The sequence below is a fragment of the Lagenorhynchus albirostris genome, chromosome 8 (assembly GCF_949774975.1).
Source record: "Lagenorhynchus albirostris chromosome 8, mLagAlb1.1, whole genome shotgun sequence".
NCBI lineage: Eukaryota > Metazoa > Chordata > Mammalia > Artiodactyla > Delphinidae > Lagenorhynchus > Lagenorhynchus albirostris.
In genome coordinates, this window is record NC_083102.1 from 96633114 (window position 1) to 96652345 (window position 19232).

Genomic DNA, 19232 nt, shown 5'->3' on the forward strand with positions numbered 1-19232 from the left:
GTGAAAGTAGGCACACACGTGGAATAGTATAGAACATAAAGAGAAAAACAAGAAGGGCAGAATTTAGTTTTGTACGTCAGATAAATAATGTATTTTAAGTAAATAAAACCACGAAATAAAACGTCAAGAATGGGCAACTAAGGGCATTAAGCTTTATACAGCAGAAGGACATGAGGGAAGTACACTAAGATGTGTTTAAATTTATGATTCCAGGGAGCTAAGAAACGGGTACGTAATCTCCTCACAGGATTCCTTGCTGACAGGTCTACTTGGTTGAGCTCTGTGAATGGCTGAGCCACCACCCTGTCCGTTCCCACAACCCCAGAGTCTCCAGTCAGGCCAGGCTCTAGCACCACAAGCCCACATGCTGAAATCCACTCCGGGTCAGCCGCAGAGGCACCCAGACCAAGAGCCTTTCCTCCATTTCCCTTTGTGCCTCCCCTCTGCCCACAGCCTCTTATTTCATTTCAAACACAGCTACTACAACACGCTTTATTTCACTGGAAAAATCTGTATAAAGAACCAAATCTGGTTCCCATGAAGAAAACATTTACCACAGCTTAAATAAACGTTAAGGGAAATGGGAGGGTAAGAGTGCCCTGCCTTGTACTAGCTCTGTCACTGCCTCAGTCTGAACTCGGGCCCTGTGTGACGGAAATCACAGGCGTCCCAGAGAATTCTCTGCCTGGCCCTCTGATTAGGCCTTAAGAGCAGCTGTCATGTCTGCTTTCTGGCCCTGAGAACTGAAATCCTGAGAGCTGCCATGGTAGGTAGTTATCAAGAATGCATTGGTAAACAATGCAGAAGAGACTGCATTGGTGTTTTCAGCTAGTCACACAAAGGCAGTGACACTTCAACTAGGAAGGAAAATATATAATTTTATCAAAAAATAGTTCTAATATATAGAAAAACATTTCAATCCTCTGGGGCCTTTGCCCCTTATTTACATTCACGAAGCCACTGAGTGAACCCAGGACTGACAGGGGAGCAGTGAGGTGGGGCCTCCTCGGTGGGGCATTTTGGTCGCCTACTTTCTAAGCAGACGAAGAGAGAGGTTAAAGCAGTAGGAGAGACATTTGCTCATTTTGTGACAGGATGGAGAGGAATCACTAGTGGCGAAAGCAGCAAGACAGTCCTGGGTCAGTTCTGACTCCCCACAAACCCCAAGACAGATCTTTGAAAGCTTGGACCAATGTCCTGTGTCCTTGAGAACCAGTGTTGTTAACAAGTGGCTGATCTGAATGCTTTGTTGCCATGGAACCAATGTGGCTTATATTCTTTTTTTCACTGTTTCTTCCCTCAAAATCCAGATGGATAAGGTATTGGGTGGGGAAAGTACCAAACAACTGAGGTGACAGGAAAGGGTCATATGGAGAGGGCACTACACCAGCTTCTTGGCCTCAAAGAAGCTCTTGAGGTGACGCATCTGCCAGATGCCAGTGAGGATGAGGATGGCGGTCTGAGCGATGGACCACCACAGGACTCTCTGGTTGGTGCTCTCACTGATCAGACGGAAGCGCTCTTCACGATACTGCGTAGGACAATGGATGCAGGATTAAATGTGTAGGAGAGACAGTCCCAGCATTTGTGAGGCCCCTCCCTCCTGTGCGACGACTCAATTGTGGGACCAAATGCCTTTTGAAATGCTGCCTCTGGTTCCCCTGGAAGTGCCCCAAGGAAGTGACATGCTGCCCCTCCACAAGCATCTCTGCTAGGACAGAAATCACGCTCTTACCATTTCAGCAAGATCCCAATGTAAAGAGGTAGGCAATGGCTATTGATAGCGTGTGAACTGTCCTCTCTACCCTTTATTCTACGGAGCTGAAAAAACGGCTGATAGCCCTTCGTTCCAGTCTTTGAACAGCTGATCTCCCAAGCAGGGAAGGCCCCAGGCAGAAACTTCCAGTAAGTGTAGTGGGTATAAAGGTCAACTGCCATGTCCAAGTACAGTGACATGCCCTTACCCTTTGGTAATCCTGCTCCTTCTGGATCTGTTCCACCTGATCCAGCAACTGGCGGGCTCGGAGCTGCAGCTCTGTCAGTTTATCCTTGGCAGCAATCTCGGGGTAGTTGTTGGCATGCTCCCCGACCTGGATGTCTAGATGCACACGCTAGAAGGAAACAGGGTTGGACCCCAAAGTCGTAAGGTCAGAGACACTCTGTGGTTATGGTGTCTAAGTGGTGGGACCTCCGATGGTCTGTTCCAGGCTATGGAACCCACTCTTGTCCCTGGCTGTGGGACAGAAGGGCAACGTCTATTTCTTGCTTGTGACTGTGCCAGAAAGTGTTACAAATGATAAGGGTAATAAATCAAAATTTTGTAACCAAGTGAGAGATTCTGAGCTATGGCCAAAGAGAAAATTCTCTTACCAGTCTGCCGCCAGCAAAGAGAGCCATCCTGGTAGAGTTGGAGTGCAGGCAGATCTGATGGTCACCAGGAGTGTGGGAAGTGAAGGTGAAGCGGCCCTCTGAGCCGTACTGCCGGGACAGCACCACCTGCAGCACAGCAGTCAGTGAAAGCCCCCGCCTCTACTCTGACCTCTCCAAGTGCAAGCTCATGTCTTCTGAGCTCTGTCCACCCCAAGAGCTCTAGTGAAGGTGGCCTTACCTTGCCTTCAGGGTCTTTCACCTCCACATGCATGCCCAGGCCGGGGGTCGAGGGTAGGAAGATCTCCTTCTGCTTATCCCACATTTGGGTGCGGTAGTTCCCTGCGGAGCAGACGGAGCTGTCACAACCTACCTAGTCCGTCTGGCTCCCACGCTCCGCGGGGCGCCGCGGTTCCCAGGACGCCGGGCAGGGGGCACTGCTCCCCCGGCCACGGTCCGGCGTCCACAGGGCGCCGCTAGGAGCGGGGAGCCGGACCGCGTCGGGAGGACACGCAGGGCCCTGTCCACCCTCGCCCCGCCTGACCGATAACCATGGTCTCGTCGGGGATTTCCTCGATGAAGCAGCGCTTTTCGGTCTCGCCGATGTGGAAATAGAGCCCTCGGGCGCCCGGCGCGCACAGCGCGATGAGCAGCAGCGCCAACAACCCCATTGCCCGCCGACGCCCAGCCCAGCCACCTGCCAACGCGCGCCCCTCCACCCAGGGCGCATGCGCGCACCTGCGCCCAGCTCTCAAACGACGCAGCAAGACCCGGCGCAGAATACGCGTGCGCGGTGACTCCCTCCCTGCGTCCGCTCTGCCCCGCCTCGCGTGCGTCTTCCAGGCCAGGATGCACAGCCGAGGGGAGGGTGCGCACGCGCAGGACGCTCGGGGCTTCCCTCCCGCTCTCTGGCTGCGCAGTCTGTTTGGTCACCGGCCAACGAGCGGTTTATACCCAGTGCGCATGCGCGCGCCCACGCCCCGCTCCCAGTAAAGGCGGCACGGCGGAGTGGAGAGTAAGCGTGGACTGACGCCTTCTTTGCAGATCCTGCTTAGAGTTCTGCTGGCCTGCGCCGGGGCTTGTGTCCCAGATCTGGACGGTTGGAGGGCGGGCCCCAGATCTGGAAGATTGGGTCCCCCGGGGCGTCCGGACTCGGGGTCCGCGCAAGGCGGGAAAGTCGGAGCCCAGGGGCCGACGGGCACTTCCCGAGACCCAGGCTGGGCGGGTGTCGGTGTGAGAGCCCTTCTGGCGTGCAGGGGCCTTAGGCGCGTCCGGTGCCGCCTGGAGGAGAGGCCCGCCCGGCCTTTGGAGTCCCTGACCCGGGAGAGGAGGCCTTGCCTGGATGGGGCTGCAGTCCAGCCGACAGGAAACGACATTCCGAGCCAGTGGGGCTCCAACAGACTTTTAGGTGTTCCTGATTTTAGGAGTTTGTCGGGGTTTTTTTGCATGCGATGTCGGTGTTGCAGTGGTTATTTTCTGACACTCCCCTGCTAGGGGTACACACTGAAGTATCCACAGATAGTCACCCGGGGGTGCTGACCTGGGAGAGGAGGTGGAGATTGGGCTCCAAGTGAGAGATGTGTGGGAGGAGGGACGATGCGAGATGGTCCAGTTGTCGCTAGACTGCTCCCGAAGGGCGGGGCGAGGCTTGGCGGCGTCTCCGCCTGTGTTCTCCAGCCCGTGTTGCTCTCTCAATTTGTCCGACTGCCCATTGTCCCCTAGGTGAAGGTGATATGGGACATGCAGTCCCTTGGACTGCGGGTCTGCTCCACTGGCCCGCAGTGGTCTGGGGCTCAGAGTGGAGAGAAATGTGGAGCAGAACGAAACCTGTCCTCGTGGCTCCTATGGGCCCGTGACAAGTGCAAGTGGGGGCCCATTGCTTGCTCTGCTGCCTGCCTTCCTTGCTAAACACAAAGAAACCCTGTAATAGCGTGCTTAGTGTTGCATATGCTCCTATTTATCGCGTAAGAAGTGGGATTGAACCAAAGCAAACATCCTTGTGGAATTAAAGAAGTTTTACAAGGCAAACCTCCCTGAGGAGCAGCTGTTCTGCGGTGAGGATGGAAAATAAGATCTTTTTAAGAAGCTGGAAATTTGGGTTTCAGTATGAAATCTGATTGTTAAATATTAGCCTGTGACTCAATTCTTCTCTAATGGAATGAACAACAAGGCACAATCTGGCCACATTCAGCAGTCATGTGAAGAACATGTGATCTCATACAAATCCAGTGGGGGACAGTCTTCTGGTTTAAGTGACTTAACCTGTTTGCCGGCTCCTCCCTTCAGGGTTCTCTGCGTCTTTCTCCTTTCTTTGAACAAACTGGTACAACTTGAGACTGAAGATCTGGGCTAAGAAAATTGAGGAAAAGTATGAGGAAAACTCAGAATGAGTAGCTCCATGAGGCCTGTTTACATCTCCTAGTTACAGCACCCCTCTTTTGGGATGGAGGAAGGTGAAAATCAAACCAGAAAGTTTCTTACTGGGCATGGAATTAGAAGAAAGGTTGAAAATTTGTTTTAAATTTTCTAATAAGAGAATTTTGAAACATAAAAGTAGAATAACTACAATGAACTTTCATATACTCATAAATCAGTTTCAACAACAGTCAAGATTTTGCCTTTCTTATTTCATTTATCCCTTTCTGCATTTTTGTTTTCTCAAGTGTGTTAAAGACTCCCTGGATATCATATAGTTTCACCTATAAATATTTCAGTGTGTCTCTAGCAGAAAAGGACCGTTAAAAATACCATTATCATACCCAACACAATTAAAAATCATTCTTTAATAATTCTAATACATAGTATATATTCAATTCCTCCCCCCTCCCCGTCTCAAAAAACTTTGGATTATTTAATCAGGTCTAAACAGGTCTGCTTACTGCATTCATTGATATATCTCTTAAACCTCTTTTGATACACAGTAGTCCCCCCTTATCCAAGGGGGATACATTCCAAGACCCCCAGTGGATGCTTGAAATGTCAGATAGTACCAAACTCTATATATACCATGTTCTTTTTCTATACATACCTCAGGTAAAGTTTAATTTATAAATTAGGCACAGTGAGAGATTAACAATCACAAAATAGAACAATTATACTTTAACAAGAGTTATGTGAATATGGGCCCTCAAAATATTCTGTTGTACAAATTTAATGCCTCTTCCATCTTAAGTTCTCATCATGCACTGTGGTTATAACTTTTGCAGTTTGAGATTCAACAGCAAAACCAGCATGAATTTCTTTTTTCCTTCTTTAAAATTCCACAGAAGTTTTGTCCTTAACATAGATCTTAGCAACTTCAGCATATGATTTTTTTTCTTATTAAGTCAATAACTTTCACCTTTTCAACTTAAAGAAATTTACGGCTTCTCTTTGGCATATCTGAATTGCCAGCATCACTACTCTTGCACTTTGGGGCCATTATTAATTAAAATAAGGTTTACTTAAACACAAGCACTGTGATACTGGGCTAGCCAATCTGATAACTAAGAGGGCTACGAAATGGGCGGGATACACTGGACAAAGAGATGATTCATTTCCCAGGCAGGACAGAGCAAGATTTCATCACGCTACTCAGAACAGCGAGCAATTTGAAATTTATTAATTATTTCTGGAATTTTCCATTTAATATTTTCAGACTGCAGTTGACCACAGGAAGCCAAATCCATGGATAAGGGGGACTACTGTATTAACAATTCCCCTTCCCTTTTTGTTGTTGATGGTGATGATGATGCTATTTACTTATTGAAGCAACTGGATCATTTGATAGAATGATAGAATTTTCCACATTCTGGATTTGGTTGATTGTTTATTCATGTGTCATTTAACAGGTTTCTCTGGCCTTGGTACATCCTTCAAACAGTTAAATCTAGAGCCAAGGAGTTACAGTAAGACAAAATGTGTTTAAATCCATTAAACCCATTACCCTTATTTAAAGCTCAAATTCTCTCATAAACACTTTTGCTATGCTCTTTTTTGACACAATTCCAGTAGCGTTTAGGGGCTTCCTTACATTCCATTTTGTACATTTCCTGCCCTAGACACCAAATCAGCCATTTATCCAAGGAATCCTAATTCACTTTTAGCAAGAAATGGTATCTGTATTTCTAATTTTTTTTTAGGAGGACCCTGAAATTTGTCCTAATTGATGGGTAATTGTAAGAAGATTGCATTCCCCACAGGAAGAAACCTGCCTTAAGTAATCTAATTCCCGAGGTCCCAAACCTTTTCCCCTCAAAGGTGGGAGGCGGGAATTTTTGCCAACGTTTACCTAGGCTAGCTACCCCTTCATTCATTCATTCAGCCAATATCTGCTGAGTACCCATTTGTGCCAGACACTGTTCTAAACCCTGGGAACACACTGGTTAACAAAACACAAAAATCCTTGTCCTCAAGGATTTATCTTGGTTATTGTCTGTCAATAAACAAGATAAATGAGTAAATATATAGCATGTCAGATGGAGATAAGTATCGAGGAGGAGAATAAAGGGAGTATAATGAGTTGAATGGTGGCCTGGAAAAAGACATGTCAATGTATGAGTCCCTGGAACCTGTGAATGTCACCTTAATTGGAGAAAGGATCTTGCAAATGTAATTAAGGATCTTGATGAGATAATCCTGGATTATCTATGCAGGCCCTAAATCCAATGACAAGTGTCTTTATGAGAGACACAGAAGATACCTCACACCCACTAGGATGGCTACTATTAAAAAAAAAGAAAGAAAAACAGAAAATAGCAAGTGTTGATGAGGATATGGAGAAACTGGAACCTTTGTGAACTGTTGTTGGAAATGTAAAATGGTGCAACTACTATGGAGAATTGTATTGAGTTTCCTCAAAAAATTAAACAGAGTTACCGTATGTCCCAGCAATCCCACTTCTGGGTAGATCTCTAAAAGAATTGAAAGCAGGATCATGAAAAGATATTTGCACATCCATATTCATAGCACTATTCACAATACCCAAGAGGTAGAAGCAACCCAATTGTCCATCAATGGGTGAATAGATAAGGGATAAACAAAATGTGACACATATATACTATGGAGTATTATTCAGGCTTAAAAAGGAAATTCTGCAATATGCTACAACATGGATGACCCTTGAGGACATTAGATAAGTACAATGGTGGTTGAATTGAAGGGGAAGGGGAAGTTGCCTAATGGGTACAGAGTTTCCGATTTGTAAGATGAAAATGTTCTGGAGATCTGTTTCACAACACTGTAAATGTACTTAATGCCATTCAACTGTACACTTAAAAAAGAGAGAGACAGAGAAAAGGAGGTGGCCGTGTGATCGCAGAGGCAGGCATTGGAGTGAGGCAGCCACAAACCAAGGAATGCCTGGAGCCACCAGGAAGAGACAAGCAATGAAATTTCTCCTAGACCCTCTGGAGGGAGCACAGCCAGCTGACAACTTGATTTCGGACTTCTGCCCTCTCTAATTGTGATAGAATGAGTTTCTGTTGTTTCTAATCCAGTATGTTTGTGGTAATTTGTTATGGTAGCCACAGGAAACTAATATAGCGAGTGTCTGGTCAGATGTGGGATGGGATACAGAAGAGTGGCCAAGGAAGGTTCCCTGAGAAGATGCTGTGTGAGAGAGGCCCTTAAGGGGCAGGTTACATGGATACCTGAGGAAACAGTGAAAGACCCAAGGCTGTTGTGTGTCTCGTGAATTGAAGCTCAAGGAGGCCAGTGTGGCAGGAGGAGAGAGAGTGAGGGGGAAAGTAGGAGGAAACGAGGCCATAGATGGGTGTGGGAAGACTAGGTAGGGTTCTTAGACCATTTAAGGACCTTGGAAAATAAATGAGAACCTCTTAGGTGAGTTTTGAGTAAGGAATGACTCGATCTGTCTTAGATTTTTTTTTAATAAATTTATTTAATTGTTTGTTTACTTTGGGCTGCGTTGTGTCTTCATTGCTGCGCGCAAGCTTTCTTTAGTTGCGATGAGCAGGGGCTACTCTTTGTTGTGGTGCACAGGCTTCTCATTGCGGTGGCTTCTCTTGTTGCGGAGCATGGGCTCTAGGCACACGGCCTCAGTAGTTGTGGCTCGTGGGCTCTAGAGCACAGGCTCAGTAGTTGTGGCGCATGGGCTTAGTTGCTCCGCGGCATGTGGGATCTTCCTGGACCAGGGCTCAAACCCGTGTCCCCTGCATTGGCAGGCGGATCCTTAACCACTGCGCCACCAGGGAAGTCCTGTCTTAGATTTTTAAATGATCCTGTTCAGGCAAAAGATGCTCATTGTAAAACGTAATCAATGAATACAAAATATTTTTGTAAGTTATGTTTAATTTCAATTAGGCCTTTGTCCATCTTGCAGTTTACAGGAAATTCAGAAGTTAGAAGACGTCATGAGGAAATAATAAGGTAAATCCAGAATCTGGAACAATTGACTCCAACCTTTCAAAAACTAAAGCCAAAAAAGGGGTGGGGGGAAGTGGGAGAAATATAAATACTAATTTAAGAAACTAAAGATGGATAATACTAATTAAGACGTGAACCTTGATTGGACCTTGGTGTGGTAGAATGTCTGTGAAGACCTTCTCCAACAATCCCTCCTATCCCCATGTGCACATGCTGCTCTTCCCACTGAGGAGTGGAATCCATTTCCCCTCCACTGAAATCTGGTTTTGACCCTGTGACTTGCACTGACCAATTCAATGCTGTGGAAGAAAAGCTGTATGGCTCTGGCGCCTGGACCTTAAGAGGCCTTGTGGCTTCCATTTTCACTCTCTTGGAACCCAGATGATATGAGATCCAGCCTGAGCCACCAGTGAACAGAATGAAGCTCTTTTGGATCCTTCAGTCCCAGAGGAGCTGCCCCAGTCAATACCATATGGAACAAAGATGAGCTGTCCCCACCAAAACCACTCTATGCAATTATGCCACTGGAAAAAATGAAGCTACTCTTTATGAACTGATATATTTATAAACATTTCCAGGATATTTTGCTAAGTTAAAAAAGCAAGGTGCCGAAGACAGTACATAGTATGCTATCTTTGGTGTTTGTATTTGCATGAAAAATGCTGGAAGAATATGTAAGACCATAATATAAGTGGTTACTTATAGGTAACATGAATATTCAGCAAATATACACCAGTATGGCTGTGCTGTGTAAACTACAGAATACTTCTGTCCTAGTTAGTAAATGGCCACTCTCCAAGCCCCTGAATTCCCTCCATCTCTGCTCTCCTCCTGGGATACCTGATTGCTCCATGATCCAACAAATAAAGAGTTACCCCTGGCAGGGAAGGGGTCTGCCAGGCCAGCAGATAATGACGTGGATGGTAACAGGGGTAGTGCAAGGGAGACTTTGCAAACTAGACCTTTTAATATCTTTCTGATTTCTGAACCAAATGGATGTGTTACCTAGTTAATAAAATATATTTTAAAAACAAAAGCAGTGCTACCGTGATTCTCTATCACAGCACCTTGTTTTATGGATTTCAAATCATCAATTTCTGTCTTGTTGGTTTACTCTAAAAGGTCAGCACTATGACAATACAGATCCTGCCTGTCTGTTGTGTTCACTTCTGTATCCCCAGCACCTAGACCCAAACTGGTAGAAATATTTGTTGAATGAATGCAGAATGTATATTTTGATGAAAAAGCATACTGAACAAAAGCCACAGGATGCAGTGAAGGCAGTGCTCAGAGGAAAATTTATAGTTGTAAAAGCCTGCATTAAAAAAGAAGAAAGAAATCAATAACCTCACTTTACAATTTGATGAACTAAAATAGAAAGAATAAAGAAAAAAAAGCAAACTAAACCCAAAGTTAGCAGAAGGAAGGAAATAATAAAGATTAAAGTAGAGGTAAATAGGGAATTCCCTGGCAGTCCAGTGGTTAGGACTCTGCGCTTTCATTGCTGAGGGTGCAGGTTCCATCCCTGCTCAGGGATCCTGCAAGCTGCACAGCACTGCCAAAAAAAGAAAAAGAAAAGAAAAAAAGGAAAAAGAAAGAAAGAAAAAATGGCAAATGAGGCTATCTTAAAAATTATATATAAAAAAGTAGAGGTAAATAAAACAGAGAATAGAAAAGCAATAGAGTCCATGGAAGGTATAAGTTGATTATTTGAAAAGATTAATAAAATTAACAAGGCTTTAGCTAGACTGACAGAAAAAAAAAGAAAGATATAAATCACTAAAAAATCAGAAATTTGAGGCATTACTACTGACCTAACAGAAATAAAAAGAATAAGAGAGGGCTTCCCTGGTGGCGCAGTGGTTGAGAGTCCGCCTGCCGATGCAGGGGACACGGGTTCGTGCCCTGGTCTGGGAAGATCCCACATGCCGCGGAGCGGCTGGAGCCTGTGCTCCGCAACGGGAGAGGCCACAACAGTGAGAGGCCCGCGTACCGCAAAAAAAAAAAAAAAAGAAGAGAATACTATGAACAGCTACACACCAACAAATAAAGTAATTTAAATGAAATGGACAAATTCCTAGAAACACACAAATTACCTAAAGTGACACAATAAGGAAAAGTCCAAAAATGGACTCTCCTGGTGAATTCTACCAAATATTTAAGGAAGAATTAATAGCAATCCTACTTAAACTCTTCTAACAAATTGAAGACAACACTTCCTAACTCATTCTATGAGGCCAGCATTACACTGATACTAAAGCCAAAGATAGCACAAGAAAAGAAAATTCAACCAAAATCCCTTATGAATATAGACGCAAAAGTCCTCAACTAAATACTAGCAAACCAAATCTAACAGTATTTTTTTTTTCTTTTTGCTGCGCTGGGCCTTCATTGCTGAGCACAGGCTTTTCTCTAGTTGTGGGGAGCAGCAGGGCGGGGCGGGGGAAGCTACTCTTCGTTGTGGTGCATGGGCACTGCAGTGGTTTCTCTTGTTGTGGAGCACGGGCTCTTGGCACGCGGGCTTCAGTAGTTGTGGCTCGTGGGCTCTAGAGCGCAGGCTCAGTAGTTGTGGCGCGTGGGCTTAGTTGCTCTGCGGAATGTGGGATCTTCCTGGACCAGGGCTCGAACCCGTGTCCCCTGCATTGGCAGGCGGATTCTCAACCACTGCGCCACCAGGGAGTTCCCCCAACAGTATGTTATGAGGATTATACATCATGACCAAATGGGATTTATCCCATGAATGCAGGGATGAGTCAACATAAGAAAATCAATCAATGTAATGTATCACATTAATAGAATGAACGGGGAAAATAAACATGATTATCTCAATTGATGCAGAAAAGGCACTTAACAAAATCCAACACTGTTTCATCACAAAAAACACTCAGAAAACTAGTTAAAGAAAGTAACTTCCTTCACATGATAAAGGACATCTGTGAAAATCCCACAGCAAACATCATACTTAATGATGAAAGACTGAATGCTTTCCCCCTAAGATCAGGAATAAGACAAGGATGTCTATTTTCACCCTTGCAATTCAAGATTGTACTGGATGTTCTAGCCAGGTCCATTAGACAAGAAAAAGAAACAGAAGGCATCCAAACTGGAAAGGAAGAAACACTACCTCTATTTACAGATGACACAATCCTAGATATGGAAACAATCCCAAAGAATCCAAAAGAAAGCTACTAGAGCTAATAAATAAATTCAGTGAAGTTGTAGGACACAATATCAATACACAAAAATCAATACACCAGTAATGAACAATCAGAAAAAAGAAATGAAGAGAGCAATTCTACTTACAAATGCATCCCCCCAAAAATCTAAGAAAAATTTAACCAAGGTAAAAGGCTTGTACACTGAAAACTGAAAACATTGCTGAAAGAAAGTAAAGAAGATAAATAAATGGAAAGACATCCCATGTGCTTGGACGGGAAGACTTACTATTGTTAAGATGTTGTTACTGAACCAAACCAGGTTTGTTTGCTGGACAAGCAGCAAGCCAAACTCAGAGACTCGGAGGTTTGCAGCTGAGAAAGTGTTTATTCACAGGGCAGCCAAGTGAGGAGATGGGAGAAGAAATCTCAAGTCTACCGTTCCAAAGACATAGGGCTTGGGATATTTATGGTATAAAGCTGAAGCATGGGGAGTGTGGGGAAAGGTGATTAGAAATAAGAAGGTGAGATAATCATCATTCTGCACAGGTGCAACTAAGCTACAGGCTTCATCATGGGACACATTCAGGAAAAGGTGGTGTTAGCATGTTCTGAGGGTAGAATTTTTGGCCCTCTGACGTCAAAAGGTCATCAAGTGGACACTTGCTTGGTAGTCTTAACCAGTCTTAATGAGCTCAAACTGGACATAGCTGACTCCAAGTTCCTGAAAAACAACTTGGGCAAACATTTTATTGTTTAGGCTGCAGGACACTTGGAGGACATTGATTGATTGATTTGATTTAGGCTGCACCAGGTCTTAGTTGTGGCAGGTGGGATCTTCCTTGAGACATGCGGGATCTTTAGTTGTGGCACGCATGCATATCTAGTTCCCTGACTAGGGATCGAACCCAGGCCCCCTGCATTGGGAGAACAGAGTCTTACCCCACTGGACCACCAAGGAATTCCCAGAATTTTTTTATAGGAACAATTAAAGCGAGCTTGATCAGTGAAGGCAGGTTACAAGTTTAATGGATCTAACTGATGATAACCCTTGGTTTCAGTTTCAATACTACCCAAATAGATCTACAGATTCAACACAGTCCCTATCAAAAGTCTAACAGTCTTTTTTGCAGCAGTGGAAAAGCCAATCCTCAAATTTATATGGACTTGTAAGGGGCTCCAAATAGCCAAAATAATCTTGAAAAAGAAGAACAAAGCTGGAGAAATCACATTTCTGGATTTCAAAACTTACTACAAAGTTACAATAATCAAAACAGTGTGGTAATGGCATAAAGAGAGCATACAGACCAATGGAATAGAATTGAGGATACAGAAATAAACCCAACATATATGATCCATTGATTTTCAAAAGGGTGCCCAGTCCATTCCATGGGGCGAGAATCATCTCTTCAACAGATAGTACGGGGATCACTGGAGTTCCACATGGAAAAAGATGAAGCTGGACTCATACCACATATCATATACAAAAATTAACTCAAAATGGATAAACAACCTAAATATAAAAGCTAAAACCATAAAACTCTTAGAAAAAACATAAGGGGAGGGGCTTCCCTGGTGGCGCAGTGGTTGGGAGTCCGCCTGCTGTTGCAGGGGACACGGGTTTGTGCCCCAGTCTGGGAAGATCCCACATGCTGCAGAGCGGCTGGGTCCGTGAGCCATGGCCACTGAGCCTGCGTGTCCTGAGCCTGGGCTCCGCAACGGGAGAGGCCACAGCAGTGAGAGGCCCACGTACCGCAGAAACAACAAACAAACAAAAACAAACAAACAAACAAAAAACATAAGGGAAATCTTCATGATCTTGGATTTAGCAATGGATTCTTGGCTATGACACATAACACATTAAGCAACAACAACAAACATGGATAAAATGGACTTCAAAATTTAAAACTTTTATTCATTAAAGAACATTATAAAGGGGACTTCACTGGTGGTCCAATGGTTAAGACGCTGTGCTCCCAATGCAGGGAGCCCAGGTTTGATCCCTGGTCAGGGAACTAGATCCCACATGCCACAGCTAAAAGATCCACATTCCACAATGAACATCTCGCGTGCCACAACTAAGACCCAGCACAGCCAAATAAATAAATACTTTTTTTTTAATGAAGAACATTATAAAGAAAGTAAAAGACAACCTACAGAATGGGAGACAATATCTGCAACTCACATATCTGATAAGGGATTAATATATAAAGAACTCCTCCAACTCAACAATGAGACAAAAAACCCAATTCAGAAAAGGGCAGGGGACTTCCCTGGTGGCACGGTGGTTAAGAATCCACCTGCCAATGCAGGGGACATGGGTTTGACCCCTGGTCTGGGAAGATCCCACACGCCACGGAGCAACTAAGCCCGTGCACCACAACTACTGAGCCTGTGCTCTAGAGCCCGTGAGCCACAACTACTGAGCCTGCATGCCACAGCTACTGAAGCCCACTCTCCTAGAGCCCATGTTCCACAACAAGAGAAGCCACCGCAATGAGAAGCCCGTGCACCGCAATGAAGAGTAGCCCCCGCTCGCCACAACCAGAGAAAGCCCAAGCGCAGCAAGGAAGACCCAATGTAGCCAAAAAATAAATAAATGAATGAATAAAAAAATTAAAAACAAAAAAGAGCAAATGACTCAAATAAACTTTTCTCCAAAGAAGATATACAAATGGCAAATAAGCACATAAAAAAAATGCTTGAGGGCTTCCCTGGTGGCGCAGTGGTTGAGAGTCCACCTGCCGATGCAGGGGACATGGGTTCGTGCCCCGGTCCAGGAAGATCCCACATGCAGCAGAACGGCTGGGCCAGTGGGCTGTGGCCGCTGAGCCTGCGTGTCCGGAGCCTGTGCTCCGCAACAGGAGAGGCCACAACAGTGAGAGGCCCGCATACCACAAAAAAAAAAAAAAAAAAAAAAAATGCTTGACATCATTAGTCACTAAGGAAATGCAAAACAAGACAACAATGAGATCGCCTCACACATACTAAGATGGCTATAATACAATTTTTAAAAGAAAATAAGAAGAAGATGTGGAGAAATTGGAAATGTCATGCATTGCTGGTGGGAATGTAAAATGGTGTGGCCACTATGGGAAACAGTTTAGCACTTCCTCAGAAAGCTAGACATAGAATTACCATATGACCAACCACTTATACTCCTAGGAAATACACAAAAGAATTGTAAACAAGTACTCAATGGATACTTGTAAGCCAATGATCATTGTAGTGGAGCCATGAAGCACCCTGTGGGACCTTCCCAGGGACAGACCCCAGTGTCCCCTGCCTCTTTTTTTTTTTCATATTTAATTTTATTTATTTGGTTGCACCGGGTCTTAGTTGCGGCAGGCAGGCTCCTTTAGTTGCGGAACATGAGCTCTTTAGTTGCGGCATGTGAACTCTTAGTTGCAGCATGCATGTGGGATCTAGTTCCCTGACCAGGGATCGAACCCAGGCTCCCTGCATTGGAAGTGCGGAGTCTTAACCACTGTGCCACCAGGGAAGTCCCTCCCCTGCCTCTTGTTCGTAGAAAAGCTTTAGCCTCCTAGGCCCGCCCCATGTTCCAAAGAACAAATTTAATCAGAGAAATGCGAAAATGCAGAAACAAAGGAAAACAGTCAAACAAGACCAAATAATAATAGTTTAGCCATAAAACAAAGGCAAGGAAGGACCTTTAGTTGCTCCTCAAGGGCCACAGATAATACTCTGAACAATCTCCCTGTTTTGCAGATACGAAAGCCCCCACTAGGTGGAAGAAGTTAACTGCATGCTGACCACAAGCACATAGACCTCAGACCAGTTGGAACCAGGTTGATGTTGCTGAATCCCGAAATCCCACCTAGTTACTCCACCACCAACCAATCAGAAGAATGTCCACGAGCTGACCAGGCACCCTGCAACCCTCTCCCCTACCGTTGCCTTTAAAAACCCTTTCCTGAAAGCCCCTGAGTTCTGGTCTTTTGAACATGAGCTGCCTTTTCTCCTTGCTTGCCCTTGCAATAAATGCTGTATTTTCTTTCACCACAACCTGGTGTCAACCCAGTTTTGCTGCCAGTCTGGTGAGCGGACCCAAGTTTGGTTCAGTAACAGTAGCAGTATTCACAAAAGCCAAAAGGGGGAAATGACCCACGCGTCCATCAACAGATGAATGGATAGACAAGGTGCAGTATAGCGCTGTAATGGCATATTATTCAGCCATGAAAAGGAAGGAAATTCTGACCCATGCTACAGCATAGATGAACCTTGAAAACATGCTAAGTGAAATAAGCAAGACATAAAAGGACAGATAAATACTGTATGATTTCACTTATATGAGGTAGGTGGAGTCATCAAATTTATAGGGACAGAAAGGATAGTAGAGGTTACTAAGAAACAAGAGAGGAGGGGAATGGGACTTTATCACTTAATGGTTACAGAGTTTCTCTTTGGAGTGGTAAAATAGTGGTCATGGTTGCACAACATTGTGAATGTGATTAATGCCACTAAATTGTCCTTTAAAATGACAAATATTATTTCTTTTATATATTTTACCACAATAAAAAGAGAAAGGAAAAAAAATACTGAAGTTTTTTCCATGGTTCCTTCACTTTCTGTCTCCAGATCCTTATCCCACATATCAGCCCAATTTTGTTCTTACAAGCACTTATACTTCCTACAGAAAAAACAAAAAAGAAAAAAACACCTCCTACTTTGCCTTTCCCTTTTAGAAATTTAGAAATCGCTCTAAGTCTATCACACCTGTGAGCAGGTGGCAAAGTCCTCAGTTTGAATTTCAGCCCAGATTCAGACATTTGTGTCCTCTATGGAGCTTTCATGGTCAGATCCCTATGGTCAGATTGCTGGCCTTTGTCACCCCAGTATCCCTGGCTATGCCACATGACACAGCCCTTGTCTTCAAGTTTTGGGGAATAAACACTGAAGAACAATTCAAGACAGGGTGGAACAGCGTTTCCCTAACGTCAGTCATTTGGATGCCACCTTCCCATACTACTATCTAGTTAATGTAGTCTTAAAATGGAAAATTTTATTACAAGAAAAAACTTTTTTAATTATATTCTTTTTTTTAAGATTTTTTTGATGTGGACCATTTTTATAGTCTTTATTGAATTTGTTACAATACTGCTTCTGTTTTATGTTTTGCTTTTTGCCTGAGGCATGTGGGAATCTTAGCTCCCGAACCAGGGATCGAAGCCGCACCCCCTGCATTGCAAGGCGAAGTCTTAACCACTTACCACCAAGTAAGTCCCCCAAAAGAAAACTTTTTATTACTGTAAATCAGAAAACCAGTATCACTTGCCATAAATGTCAAAGATAAACTGTCACAAATCAGGAAGACAAAGTAACTTAAGTTCTACCTATATTATTATCCACCAAAAGTTTTCAGCCTAATTTCTTATCTCTCTTTGTCAAAAAAGGGAAAGAAGAAAAAGTGGAGCTAAGGATACACTAGCACGAAATGAGGCTTTCTCCTTGCTGTAATGAAGATAGAAGAACTGCAAGGGCTTTCTCAGTATGTGATTGAATACAATTTACCATAGTTCATCAAATCTGACCGTTTTCCCCCCACATTTTGAAATAGAGCAGCATCTTACGATCGAGGTGTCCTAGTAACAGTTTTTTCTTTTTCAGCAGTAAGTAAAATAAGCTCTGAAAGCAGATGACCATTTGTATTCGATGAAATGGCATGATACACCGTCCATGCACCACGTGAAGGTCCCCGCGATCCCGCTGCCCACTTTGGGAAACCGTTGTGTCGGCGCTGGGGCTTCCTGGTTCTCACTCCCCCGGGCCACTACCTGCTGCGCCTCGAGCGCGCATTTGCCGATCAAGGTTCCTTTCTGTCTGGCAGCACAGACTAGGTCAGCTCTCCATCAGAGGGCTCCTGACAACCCACTGCAGGAGACACTACTTAGCAACGTGCAGACCCCCTATTCAGACCCGTCACGCGTCCCGGTAGGGACCGGCCGGACGACTCCCGGCCGCAGCCTGGGCATCTGCACTGCTCCCCCAAGAACGCGCCAAGAGCAACGAGGCGGCAACTCTGTGACGTCAAGACCCCGCTCACGAGTTAGGGGCGGCCCCTCTCCTCCCAGGGCGGGGCGGCGTGTTGACGCCACACGCCGGGGCGGGGCCGAGAGTTTGGTGCCCCGGAGTGGGGTGTCGGCGCCTCATTCGGGTGGAGCTGAGTCGGAGACAGGTAGGCTCGGGCTGCAGCCGGGCTCGGCCGGATTTGGGAGGCTCCGCGCCGGTCGGGCAGGAGGCGGGGGTCGCGGCAGGGGGCAAGGCCGCCGCGCCCTCGTTGCGACCGGTACCCCGGTGACAGGGAGTGAAGCTGGCTGGAGCGGGGCTGACGGGGGGAGGTGGGTGGGACGGGGCCTGACAGACGGGCGTGGCAGCCAATGGCGCGGCGGGCGTCTCCTGGCGGGCGGAGATTGGCGGGTGCGGGCGTGCGCAGAGGTCGCGCGGGGCTCGGAGCGGCGCTCCATTGGCTGTAGCGGGCAGGGGGTGGGCCGCACGGCGGATGTGAGGGAATGGGCGCCGCGGCGCGGGTGACCCCCAAGGTCGAGGAGGCGTCACGTGGGAGTCGCCCGGCAGTGTCCTCTCCACACCCGGACGGATGGAAGGGTGGCACGCCCTTGAAGAAACGGCTGCGAATTGTGGGCAGTCCTCCCTTTCCAGAGCGCGGAGACGCTGGTCGGCTTCTGTCCGGGCTGATCCTTTGCTCCTGGGGTGAACCCTTGAGGAACGGATTACCCCGCAGTACCCGCACTTCTTCAGTAGCCCACCGTACTAATCCTCCCTGTGTTCCTTGGGGTGACTCCCTTGAGGAGCGGATTACCCCTCAGTATCCTCTGTGTTCAGTACCCGCTATATCCATCCTTCCTGCCCTTTCCTGGGGTGAACCCTTGAGTGGATTACCCCGCAGCATTTACCTTAGTCAGTATCTCTACTGTACTCAGGACGCACCGTACCCATTCTCTGTGTGCTCCTCAGCGTGACGCCCCTGATGAGTGGATTACTTTGCCGCAGCATACCGTACTCAGTACCTATATACTCAGGATCCCTCCATACTCAGCACCCTCGGTACCCATCCTCTCTGTGAGCTCTTTGGGGTGACACCCTTGATGAGTAGAATACCCTGCGGTACCCTACCGTGCACGGTACGCCACCATACTCCTCTTTCTCCCGGGGGTTTGATAGCTCATGTTGAGATGAAGTGCATTTCCTCGAGGAACACACTAGTGTACCTTTTCCCTTTTACCTGATGTCGGTGTAAGTTGGGTACCGAGACTTAGTAGAAAACCGGTGGCGAGAAACGAGTAGATAAGAAACTGCTTTCTCTGCTTT

General features: G+C 45.9%; 2 protein-coding genes across 2 annotated transcripts in view; one reads left to right on the forward strand and one right to left on the reverse strand.

The window, feature by feature from the left end:
- Positions 1 to 478: 478 nt before the first annotated feature.
- Positions 479 to 18762, reverse strand: TMED4 (transmembrane p24 trafficking protein 4). The gene is made up of 7 exons (XM_060156193.1): positions 18750 to 18762; positions 17950 to 18373; positions 2912 to 3117; positions 2609 to 2709; positions 2371 to 2496; positions 1965 to 2111; positions 479 to 1531 (listed from the first exon to the last, which is right to left on the reverse strand). Exons 1-7 carry the CDS (start codon positions 18760 to 18762, stop codon positions 1382 to 1384), a joined length of 1167 nt encoding a protein of 388 aa, XP_060012176.1. The 3' UTR covers positions 479 to 1381.
- Positions 18012 to 19232, forward strand: part of OGDH (oxoglutarate dehydrogenase) — a 76969-nt gene continuing 75748 nt past the window's right edge. Inside the window, exon 1 of the mRNA XM_060157438.1 lies at positions 18012 to 18081. The gene's annotated coding sequence lies outside the window, so the exon portion shown is untranslated. The remainder of the gene's footprint in view (positions 18082 to 19232) is intronic.

What these genes read in the sequence shown, in the direction of transcription:
- TMED4 (XM_060156193.1), bottom strand. An exon ending in AGAGGGGCCGCCCCTAACTC is followed by an intron (nt 3,118 to 17,949) that starts GTGAGCGGGGTC and finishes GCGTCGTTTGAG; the next exon opens with AGCTGGGCGCAGGTGCGCGC. An exon ending in TGAAAGACCCTGAAGGCAAG is followed by an intron (nt 2,497 to 2,608) that starts GTAAGGCCACCT and finishes GCTGTGCTGCAG; the next exon opens with GTGGTGCTGTCCCGGCAGTA.